The sequence below is a fragment of the Mobula hypostoma genome, chromosome 8, assembly GCF_963921235.1.
Source record: "Mobula hypostoma chromosome 8, sMobHyp1.1, whole genome shotgun sequence".
Taxonomy (NCBI): Eukaryota; Metazoa; Chordata; class Chondrichthyes; order Myliobatiformes; family Myliobatidae; genus Mobula; species Mobula hypostoma.
The window spans coordinates 61,533,586-61,546,662 of NC_086104.1; the positions used below are offsets into that span (position 1 = coordinate 61,533,586).

The 13,077-nt window shown below is 36.6% G+C and overlaps 1 protein-coding gene across 4 annotated transcripts in view; it reads right to left on the reverse strand.

Moving 5' to 3' along the window:
- bcl11aa (BCL11 transcription factor A a) overlaps positions 1-13,077 on the reverse strand; it is a 183,467-nt gene that overhangs the window by 38,351 nt on the left and 132,039 nt on the right. The window contains exon 4 of one of the 4 annotated variants that reach the window (XM_063055948.1): positions 2,960-3,030. The exons of the other annotated variants lie outside the window; for them this stretch is intronic. Within the exon in view, the coding sequence (XP_062912018.1) occupies positions 3,028-3,030 (3 nt within the window). The 3' untranslated portion in view covers positions 2,960-3,027. Of the gene's footprint in view, positions 1-2,959; positions 3,031-13,077 lie in introns of those variants that run through there. 4 annotated transcript variants of the gene reach the window in all.

Consider the following 13,077-nt stretch of genomic DNA (forward strand, 5'->3'; position numbering starts at 1 on the left):
ATAGATTTATCCCCAGAATTAATGGTGTTGGATGCACAAGGATTATTGGGTAAGGAGCATCAATAGAATAATATTTCCCATTAGTCTTCATGAGACTGATTGACACATATCTGCAAACAAGATGAGGCAGCCAATATTCAAACAGATTCTTTACCAAAGGTAAGTCATGGATATTAAGGATTTAAAGCTCCCATGACAATTACTCTTAGCCAAAACCAATGAACAAAAAATCAAAGGTCAGCTTACTGTAGATCTGAAGTTGGAAAGGACAAGACATAACACAAGTAAAAAGCTTGGGACTGATAGAGCAAAAGCAAGAGCAATCAATAAAGTTCATAAAGATCCAGCTACTTCATAATCAACCATCACTATGATCAAATACTGAGTCTTTCAAATGTACTATTCAAAAAGTACAGTAAATGATTTGAATTACAATGTGGTCATTGCTATTCACAGTGCACTGAATAAAACATAGATTAGGGCATGGACTGTATACAAAGATCTAGTCTTCAGGAAGTCAACAGCCATTAGTATATTACTCAAACATAATAAATATCTTGGATGGTACACGCCCAAAACATTATTGCCCCAAAGATATTTATTTTTTATCCTGACCAAACAGCAATACAACTTCACTTTAACAAGTAAATTGTCAGAGGTTTGTTCACCTCAAGGAAATAACAATAGAAAGGCATCATCAAACCATCACAACAGAAGAATATAAATTAGAACACTTTAAACAGAAGCTAGTGGAAATGAAGTGAATGAATCAGAAGACGAGATGTCCAACATGGCTTATGGGCACTGTGGATCAGCCACCCATTATCAAAACTATTTAACTGAGGTAATACCATCTATCCCTTAAACTCTGTGTTAGCATTGTGGCAATGGTTTCCTCTCAATCTTACTTAATAAAGAATCTCTTGTTATCTTTAGGCCAAGAAGTGTGAAAATCTGATCAAGAAATACAACAATTTAATTGCTTCCTCTTACTTACAGAGATCCCATATGCTTAAAAGCACTGCAAATCAACTATGAGGAAAATCTCTAGTGTTCAGTGAGACTTTTCTTCTGAACTTGTGTGTTTCTGTCATATCGGCTAATTTCTGTTTGTTTCAGCAGAAAGCTGTACTTTTTTCTGACCCATAATAGATAAAATTCCATGGTAATGTAGAACTAGGATATTAGTGCTGAGGCTTTTTTCCCCCTAGAGGTAAGGTCAAAAGCTTGTCTAGTTACGAGCTTAGACAAAGTAAAGTAGTTCAGTCTAAACTGTATCTATTTCCACTGAGCTATGTATAATATTACACTGAAGTCACTAATTTAGGGATGTCAGAACCAGGCCTTTTGGCCTTGAAGCAGCAATGTGTCCACACTTCAATTTATACTGATACCTTGGTCCTGGACAAGTACCTCAAGGCATTATTTGAGCACCTGAAAGTATGTGGTGTACAAACATAAATGGTTCAAAAGATGTATCAATACAATTAGAAATATGAAGTAAATAATTGTACTAAAGTTTCGATTTCTGTTAACTGAAACCTGGTTTCATCCAGCAATTAAGGACCTCACATACCACAATATATAAGAGATCATTATAGAAAAGTTTGGATTGCTTCTGAAAAACAGATATAGTTCAGTTCATGGTATTTTTTTGTTTCCCGCTTCACAGAAAGTTCACTCAGGACAAACAGGTAAACAGATATCTGAGTTTATTCAGGCAATAAAGAGCCCAAGGACTGATGACACAAAGTAATAAAAGTTAATTGCAATTCATTCCTTTTCTACCTAGGAATTGTACAATACACTATACTAATCACTCAGAGATTGTATCTCCATTAGCAAGAGAATATAGGCCAAAGGATCCATCGTGATCATCAAAATTAAATGATCTTGGGTGGCAGTAGTGCTGCATTTTAGAATTTAATCTGGTTTTTAGCTTTCTAGACAAATAAGCTTGTATCTAAAATATAAACTGACCATTGCTTATTACAAATCAATCTTTTCATTTTGATGCATGAAGCCAGAATTGATTCTCACACCTCAAGCTCAAGGAGACACTCTCTTAACCCTTGAGGTAACACTCCTGCTGTTATTTGTAATTCTATGGGGTTTTTTGATCCAATACAATTTGCAACCTGAAAACCGATTCTTTCCATCTAAAAAATGGGGATTTTGAGTACTGACATTCTAATGCATTTTACTGAACTAATAATATAAAACTAAAATAGCTCTCACAAAGAGATTTTTTACAAATAATATGGTTTCTTTTCTGGTATAAGAAATCTTGTATCCCTATAAATGGAATAATACATTTTCTGCCAATCACATTCTTTCCAATAGAAACATACAATTCCTGATTCTTATCTATCTGAGGAATCATATTTCATCCCAGATGGGACACATTCACTGCAGGGTGTCCACACAGATCTTCTGTGATTATGTTGCATACCAAGCAATGAACAATGATGCACAATGAGGCACTTCATCACGTCAGCAAAAGATGATCAATTAAAATGTGAGATTGCTAATCCTGTTTGTCCCCCTGTCAATGGGCCATCCCATTAGTGTGTTGTGTGACCTATTAGAGGGAGAGAACAGAAATATCTCTTTTTCTCTTCACGTTCTCGTCTCTTCATCCCGACCCACTCCTCCCCACCAAATATGCCAGTGGACAAATAATCACGATTGTACAAGATTCAGACAATTCAGTCCCATGATCAAATCTTTTTCCTCGACTGAAGGAGCTGCTTTCAGCAAGGCCTAGAATCGAGCCTCTGAAAGTACTCAAAGTATACCAGGCTAAGGAGGAGGAGAGAAATTCGCCCTGGATTTCTACTCCTGATCGCTAGCCAGCACCCTTGATACAACCATGCGATAAATGGCTGTTGGATCAGGCTCGGCTGTGATGCTCCTGCAGTCAAACAGCCTACCAGCACTCACTGTCTGGGCTCACACATGAAGAATGGCCACACAGACGAGGTATTGCAGAGCTGCCAACATTCATTGATCCGTATCCACTGTGAGTCACTGCCTCCCGGAGATGAAGGGAAAGAAGAGAAAAATTGAAAGAAGAGGTTAAAAAGACACAACTTCAAGTAACGTGAATAGTTTTTAAAATCAACACAAACAAAGAGCAGCAAAGAAAGACAAGGAAGAATTGTAAAGAAGGGAAAACACCATTTGTACTTGGAAATGATCTAGGCTTTGGATTCAAAATTAACAACAGGAATAAAAATTGCGTGCTTTCAGAAACTCAATCTCACCCCCCTCCGCCCCCTCCCGTACCATCCCAGCCGCAATAATTTTACACTTTTAACGTATAAAGTACCCAGGATAGGCCAGCAGCACTTCATTACCAAACCCAATTTGTTAAGGAACAAATGCGACTGCATTGTGTTATTAATCCCCCTACTGCTTGTGTGTCATTTAAACATTTTGTTAAATAAAAGGAAATTTGTTGAGTCTTACATCTCAACAATAAAGTATTACTATATTTAAATTTAAGTAAACATTAATCAGAAATTCAAAATTTGCATCATTTACAAGCACCATGCAAAAATTTCTTCCAGATATAAAAATGCACTCTTTGTACAAGCAAATGCATAATGGAAGCTCTATGTACAATTTATAGCCATGCCATTCTCTACTGCAGTATTAATGCTATGAGAGCATTGATGTGAAGTAAAAGCAGCACAGTATTGCAAAGCAAACAACATTTTGAAAAAAGCTTTTTAAAAGATGCCATTGAGTAAGGGAAGGTTTGTTGTACAACAAAGTTCTCTAATTTTTATCTAGGTCAAATAAACAATAGAATCACAGTATTGACCATATGGATGAGTGAAGATAATACCATTTTACTGTCTGTAGATTGTAATAATGTTTATATAATTTAGCTCATCATTCTTTTTAAAGTACTTGTTTGCAGAGTTTTCCCTTAAATAACTTTTTGAAATGGGATTTTTGGATTGGCAATCAGTAACTGGCGGATAAATGCTGGATCCTGAATTATTTAACCTTTTCTGATTGCTTGGACGAAGAGACCAAGGGTACTGCAGCCAAATCTGCTGGTAGGCTAGCAACTTGTTAGGAGGACACAAAGAGTCTGCAAAGGGATATAGATTGGATAGGTGAGTGGGGCAAGAGCCAATAGATATAATATAATCTGGAATATAGCAACAGCATTCACTTTGGAAGAATTAAAAACAAGTTATTATAGAAATGGAGTGTAACAACAAATTGTTGCAGTTCAAAGGGTCTGGGGCTCTTGTACAGGAAACACAAAAAGCTGGCATGCAAATATGTCAAGTAATTGGGAAGGCTAATGGACTATTTGCCTTTCTTGCAAGGAGTATGGGGTGTAAAAGCAGGGAACATACGAAACAATTTTGTAGGATGCTGATGAGACATTATCTGAAGGATTGTGTACGGTTTTGGCTCCATATTTATAGAAAAATGTGTTTGCATTGGCGGTAGTGCGGAGTGAGTTCACTAGGCTATTTCTGGGACAAAGGTATGAAAGTAAAACAAAAGATTGAGCCTATGATCATTGAATTTTATGAACATAAATGATTCTAAGGAGGATTGTCGAGATGGATATCAATAAGTTGTTACCCCCCCAACCCCCATAGTAGAGGTGTCTGGAACAAGGGGGCAAACTTTAAGTCTGAGATGATGAAGAGTTTCTTCTCAGAGAATCATATCCCCTCTACTCTAGACAATTATGGAGATGTGAGTCCATAAGTATATGTAAGGCAGTGACACAGACATTAAAACTACAAAGAAGTTGAAGAGAATGAAAGTGGGGAAAGTGGTGTTAAGTCCAAGATTGGATCAGCCAAGATCTTATTAGATGGTGGATAAACTTCAAGGGGCCAACTGGTATATTCCTGTTTCTCATGATGTTGTATTATAAACTTTTGCATAGGTCGTTATTAAGGAAAATCTGTTTGAAGTAATCAAAAATGTTTAGATTTTTTTACGGAGGGAAATTAATACTTTTTTCAATAACATTTTTTGAGATTAATTACACATATATGTGCCAGCAGCTGGTGACATTTTGCCAGTTTAGAACATTTTCTTTTCTCCAGCAGATTTTCCAACATTTGGATGAGATGAACTGAAATGATCAGACTGTGGGCGATGTATTTGACAAGTGCCCCATTATACAGTAGAACAGGATTCCCAATATGGACTGAGTAGCCAGCACTGTCACACATTTGAGACCTTGGAGATGCCCCAGATGGAAAACTACTGCACAGACAACTCACCACAAACCATTCTCTCACAGCCATCTCAAGAAATGCACTGAGATAAACCTGTCAGCCATCTACCTTCTTGAAAATGAATGATGCAAGTCCTTGGAAGACAAAAAGGGAGCCCAAACCAAAAAATGTACAGATTAGAAAATTCATGTGAACACATTGGTGAATCAACTTGCAAAAATAGAGTATTTAACCCGATCAGAAAAGGTTTTGATTTCTTCTCTTTAATTTGGAATTTCAATTGATTTAGTTCATTGGAAAAGGAAAAAAGAATCACAATGTCTCAAAAACTGAATAGGAGAAAAATTAGCCTCAGGTTCCCACCACTAAACATGAGTGCAAACGCTGCCATTGTTAACGTTCGTCTCCACACAATCAGCTTCCCTATGAAATTGAACAAGTGCCAGTGAGTTCAACTGGTAACTAAAATGCTCACACATGTTCAGAGCTGGTGACTAGAAGTTAATTCCTTCCCAATATTTATTATTTACCACTGAATGTGCAACATTAGTACAATAAAGCATTCATCTGCCACATTGTTTGCAACTTCCAGTATACTATCTGTTGCCAAGGTGCGTGAAACATAATTTAGTGAAGGTCAAATAGTTAACACAATAAAGATATTTTTCTAGTTGAAGTTACAACAGATCATTTCTAGTTTACTCAGCGTCAAGTACCTAAACAAAGGCTTCATTAATTACTAATGAAAAGTGGTTTAGAACAAGTGTCGTTAAAGGGAAATTCAGGCTTCAAACAGCTTCTATTTAATACACAGATCATCATCCATTACCTACTTCGCAGTAGTAAATTTATTTTCATCGCTTTATTTACATAGAGAAAGGAAGTTCCAGTCTAAAGATCCTCCATTTACTGCACAGCAGTCATTAACTGCTTTGAAGAGATTAACAGATTTTTGTCACCAGGGAGCTGAAATATCTGTCTTTCCTAATTTTAGTAGTAAAGATAAAAGTGACAAGAATGAAAAGAGTTATTCTACATTTTAGTTAATATTAGGGAAAGCAGAATCTCAGCCATGAGATGAGATTTGAGTGTTCACTGCAGCTACAAAAACAGAATTGGAATCATGAACAGAGAGGAATGCTGGACAGTGGTAGGCCATTCAGTGCTTCAAATTCTGTCATTCAATTAGATCGTATCTGATTGCTACCTCAACTTTAGTCATTACTATACTCTCTTTTGACCGTGTCCAACAGAAAGAATCCATCTCACTTCTGGAATATTCAACTGACTACATATTTACATTTTGAGCATGTAGGGGAGGGGAGCTATAGTCAGGGACTGAAATGTAGTTCCAGATTTTTACAGCCCTTGTGCCTTGTTCAATTTTAAGCTTACCCAACCTTACCTGGACTCCTGCCACCCAGGAAACAGTTTCACTATATTTAACCAATCAACTCTTTCATTCAGTTAAATCTGATCCACATTCAAAAGAGATGTAACAATAATCTCTTGAATCTTGACTCAATCCCTTCCATAACCATACAAACAAATCTCTGCTTCAGCAACCCCCAACCCCACTGAGGCCAGGCCAATACATCCATCCTCGGGTGTGGAAGCTGGAAGTGACCGAAGCACTAGATAGGATCAAATCAGTTTTATGTGCCTGTAACAATAACTCCATCCTTTTCTATTTCGATCCTTTAGAGATAAAGCCAATTATGTCCTGTTTTGGCAAAACTCATTAATCTGAAATATTCACTGCCTCTCTCTCCAACATTATCTGATTCTGCTGAGCAATTCCCAAATTATTTAAAATTCCACGACCTTTTAAATTAATTTTCGTACCTGTCTACTAAGTTGCATTAATTACAAAACTTGAGTTGCTAAGACTCTGCTCCTAGGTTACTATTTAAAGAGTGTATTGATCTATATTTACTTATTCATATTTATTGAGACACAATGCAGAATAGGATCCTCTTGCCCTTCGAGCCATCCTACTCAGCAACCCCCAATCTAACCCTAGCCTAATCACAGAACAAATTACAGTGAACAATTAACCTACTAAACTGTACATCTTTGGACTGTGGAAAGAAACCAGAGAGCCCGAAGAAAACCCATGCCTTCCACGGGGAGGACACACAGATTCTTAACAAATGACATCAGAATTGAACTCCTATGCGCCAAGCTGTAATAGCCCCACACTAACTGCAACACTATCATGACACTCAGAAAATGAGTATTTCAAAAAGATGAGCGTGGAAAAAAAAATCACACAGAATGCAGCCAATATAAACCCAATAGTTTTGGCGTCTTAACTTGTTTTGGCCCTGGCCTTCTCTCCCCTACACATGGTGCACTGTTATACGGTCAGTAAACATGGCGATCCGGTTCTCTGTTCTTTGTTATACATTTGATAATTTTTTTTGAAAAGCAGAGTCATCAGCATACGTCCTTGGAGGACATCACTTGCCACTCTAAATTGACCCAAGGGAATACATCAATGCTGAACTCTGGAGCAAGTAAATGGGAATGAGGACAGAATATAGTAAAATGTTTAAAAATTGACTATGTATACATGAGTGCTTGATTGAGGGATTGGAGATGGTGTGCTGAAGGGTCTGGTATTGTGCTGTCCAACACCATGATTCTATGATGTCCAACCATCTGGAGCAAATGGCTATATTTCCCCATTGTCAGCATATCTTCTGTGGGAGGAATTACTTTTATAGATGATATTTAGCTACAATCAACTCTAATGGAAAGGAACAAAACATTGAAAACAAAAATACTGAAGCCTGAGATTTTCACATTTCAGAATCCAGAAAATATTGCAATCTGGTGCACTGGTGCAGATCTGGCAATTCATGACCACCATTTAGTTAAATCAAGGCAGTCACGTTGAAGTTGTTTTGAGAGTGATATACTGGGTTTAATATTAAATTCACTTTCTATGCTTCAAAAGCAAAAAAAATAGTTCAGCATAAGGAAAAGGTCCTGGAGATCTCAGTACTCAAGAAAAAAATCGATTCTTTTCATCTATTTTTTTCCTATTCACATTAAACTCTTCCACAGACACCACCAAATTTAATAAGGCTCAGCTCCCCTATTTTACAGTCAGTAATGGGATAGAATGTCAGAAGCTAGAAGTGCTCCAGGAATATGAAACACTTCTTAAAGTACTGGTATATAACATCTATACAATGCAATTAAGCCAATATGACACCTTGGAATTGTGTCAATGTGCACCATTGGTTAACATTAACAATGGGAAAGAATGCTAAGGAAATTTGAGTCCTGGGGAAGGGTCTCAGCCCAAAATGTCAACTATCTATTCATTTCCATAGATACTGCCTGACTTGCAAAGTTCCTCCGGCATTTTGTTTGTGTTGCTTGGGAAAGAATGGCAGCTGTTAGAGGAAATTAATTTATGCCCTTCTTTAAAAAGATAGGAGTGTCTTTGATTGGAATTCCACTGTGCACCTGGAGTTGCAGTAAATGCCATCTAATCAAAGTTTTACAGTTTCTGACTCATAGCCTTATTTAACGCTTATTCTAGGAGCAAACTACACTACATAATAATACTAGCAATCAGCAGTTATATACTTCAATACACTGACTTGGCAACAGTAAAACATTAATAAACCCAACAAGTGATACCAAACCTCTTCATGTGAGTCTTACTGCACACCATTATCAACTTGAAGAGTATTTTCACATTTCATTTACTGGAAGTGACACTACTTTGCAAGTGCAGTATCTACTAAACAAAACTCCTCAAAGTTACCTAAGATGCTTTCGCTGCAGCCTATCTAACAATTTATTCCCAATGTAAAGTTAATAAAAAGAGAAATTTAATATGACATAAGAAGCATGAAGGATTAATTTGCCAGCATTTGTTTTCAGTAATAGCATAAGGACATCCAACACAGTTTGCCAATCTGAAACAAGTGACATTCAAACATGAGTTGAGCAAAGATGGATTGGGTGCTTCATAGTGGAGAGTCAGCACAGAACAATGTGTGTTAGGGAAGACTGTGTCTGGGTAATTTGGTTAGTGTGGTGCCTTTCAGGAAGGCAACTAGAGCAACAGTGCAAGTAGAGCCCATAAATATCATCCCACCCACACAGCGGGATTTCACACCACTCGAATGCTACCAATAGTGGTAGTTAACTTAATTAGCAAAATATAACTTTCTGAAAAGTTAGACAAACATTGTTTAGAAACAGTTAATGTAACTCCAAATCACGAATTGTTTTGTTTTTTTTTACTATTCCAAAGCCATCATCAGTAAAAGCAGTTGGATCTTCATAAATGTTTCTAATCTCCTAAAATTCTTATGTAGTGCCTTTAACTTCACAGGACTATTATCAAGCAACATTTCACAGTGGAACAATGGAAATTAGGATCACACAAATAATCACAATTGAATAAGATTTAAAGATGGAAGAGTTTTCAGATAAAGAGACTGAACATGGATTTGAACCTGTACAGTTGGTTCTTATCTGCTTTGTATCAAGGCTGATCAAGTGACTCATGGGTAACCAGGGTTGGACAATAAATATAAGTAACACCACAGCCCCAAAACATGCTTTCTTAAAAAAAAGCAGATTAAAAAGCAGCAAGTTGTTTGTACAAAAGCAGTTATTTTCCATGTAGCAAAACTCCACCAAAAGCAATGAGATGAAATTGGTTAGATGAAATTAGATGTATTAGTTAATCAATTTCTGTTCTATTTGCAGAGTGAGTAATGTTAGTTAGGCCACTAACTGAACTTTCGGATCTTCAGATGAGTCCAAATTAAAAGGTGAGGTTCAGAATTTATATTTTAAGAAAGAAATTGTCCTTGAATCATGGATCACTTTACATCTTTGTTCGATGGAGCTGTTCCTTCAAGGAAAGAAAACTTATTTCTAATGTCTTTCCCTTTTTCCCCCTTTGCTTTTCTGGTGCTACTTTGTATGTTAGTTACAGATCCTAACATTCCTAATGAAATGCACACTTTTCTGAAATAAAAGGATCTGTGAAACAAACTGATTTTTAGTGTGCATAGAAAGTTAAATTACCTCAGCATATGTTTTAAAATAACAATATGATTGAATAAATCACATCAATTGAAGTTGGAATACCTAATGCAGAGAATCTGTCCTAAAAATATCCTTAAAGCAGACCTGGAATTTTCAACTCTTAAGCAAGTGATCGCACCATCTAATGCTAATAGATTTGTACATTTGCAGTTTTCAAAGGCTGACAGTTAGAGAATGGTGCCTTTGATTTGTTACACTATTCTTATCAAATGTTGTAACTTAATAATGCCATAAACAAAATAAGGTATTGCAACATCTGCAGCTTCTAGATCCCTGAAAAGAGACTTAAATCCTTTGTGCATCAGCAATGCAGAGCTAATGGCCTAATTCTGCTCCTATGTCTAAAGGTCTTTACAGGTGTCTCCCTTTATACCCACCCTTTCCTTTTACCAAAGCAAAAACTGTTTCTTTAGAAACTTACCAATGTATTTAAATTTAAAATATTGTTTTTATGTGAATTGTTAAAACTGCAAAGGAAGTACTGTAAGTGTATCCAAAATTTATGAGAACATGGGGTCACACTTGTATATGGTTTTACAATAGTGCCTTCCATGTTATGCCTGTCACATAAATCTGCCCATGAAATTCTCATAAATGCACAAAGGGCTTACAGGTTCACGATTTTATAATGCAATTAATGTGTAACAGTTCGGGGAAAACACCATTTCCTTTTGCCACTTTGATTGCAGTATTTGGGCTACGTGGTGCATGCATCTATGAGTTGTTTTAAGTATGATAGTTGGTGTACAAAGAGAGCCAATATAAATACACAAGTTCACGAAGGTTTAAAGCAGCAGGGTTCTCCATTTGGCAAAACTGAACATGAAGCAAGTTAACTTTTAAAAAATACATTTTCCAATTAAATCATACACTGGAAAAAAAAAGTGCAACGGAAATTTGGAAAATAGACTCAGAGACATCATCGTATGAAAGAACAAAATAATAGTTCAGGTTTATTTCTAGATTCTGTTAGACATTTTCAGCATTTGGTACTATACAACCTACACTTCACATAAATAGTGAAGAAAACTATGGTTCAGTTCTACACTTCCTGCTCAAACCTCAGGAAGAGTTTTCAAACAGGAATTTGAGACAAAAATAAAGTGGGAATCCAATGTTTTATTAATATTTTCCCAAAAAGTCTACTTTTTGGCTAGGCATGATTTCTGTTTATAATTTCAATATTTGACGATGCCCTTAAAGCCAAGGTGGTTTACTAAAGACACAAGAGATTCTGCAGATGATGGAAATCTTGACCAGCACACACACACACGTTGTAGGAACTCAGCAGGTCAGGCAGCATCTATGGAGGGAAACAAACTGCCGACATTTTGGGCCAAGACCCTTTTTCTGGACTCAGATGAAGGGTCTGAGCCCGAAACATCAACCTTTTAATTCCCTCCATGGATGCTGCCTGACCCGAAGAGTTCCTTCAGTATTTTGTATGTGGTTTACTGAAAATATTTCCATGCTAAAGATGACAGGTTATGGCTAAATTGTTATTCCATAAGGATATTCCAGAGATCTTCAACTTATTATGAAAACTCTGAGTGATAATCTACTCATTCCCCTTCTAAATAAGTAAGACAAGTAAAACAAAAGGAAGTGTGCACTGATATAAAGCTACTTTCTAAACTGAAAAGGACAGAAATGAATGATACTGTAGCTACAATACAGATTTAAGAGATTAATCTATTACTTGGTCATGTAAATCATAGATTGAAAATGCTTAGCTAATGTAGTAAAAGACAACTAAAGCAGAAGGAAATAAGCTACAAACTACTGAATGGGATATGGGATAAAGCAGTTAAGGTATTTCCATGCCACACGTGTTCATTGTTAAAACAATGATTCCTGAAATAATCATAAACAGAATCACAGGTAAACATAATTGTTAATTTTGCCAAAGATAGTTTATATCATAAAATTAGTTAAAACATGGGGGGAAATATCTAATATTGAGCTTCAACATAATTATCAACTTTTATAAAGGGAGGGATCACATTTACAGGATGCCCAAATGAGTGAGCTGGTTAAGCCATGGGCGCAAAATTGGTCTGCACCGGTGATGCAAGACATATCCAAAGCAAATCAGCAGGCTTCCTTATCTGATTTTCCATTCCACTGAACTCAATTGCTTGCACTGCAAAACAGGCTGCCAAACTGAAGGCTTATTTTCTGCTTGTGGCAAAATCCAATTTTACTGCCATTGTGTAGCTGACCCACACAGGCAGAAGATTCCATTTGTGATTCCTATCTTGTGCCAAGTCATTAGCTGCCAATTCAAGGCTTAGACTAGGGAGCTGGGAAAAATATAGCCAGTCAGGATCCCCAATCCCAATTCTCCTCCAGTTACTCTTGTTGCATGTGTGCCTGCTTCAGGAAAGGAGCAGTCTCACTGAGGTGTCTTTCGTGATCAAAACGTCTGTGAGCATTCAGTGTCTCAATATCAGTTTTAAGAATGGCAAGCTGGGGAACGAATATGGCTTCAGAAGAAGTAAGAAAATGCCAAAAGGTGTGATTTGAGTATCTTAATTCCAAACTTTTGACTAAAACATACATATGCACATTTCCCTTTATTACACGCTTGCATGAAAATCCTGAAATTATAAACAATCCTTAATTCAAATCAATTAAAAAGGAACTTTAAATCAGGCAATCTGATATTCAATAAGTAAATTCACTGCCCACTGCCATACTGAGTCATGCAAACCAGATTCATCTACATCCTACACCAAGGAAGTCGATGCAGATGATGGAGACAGAA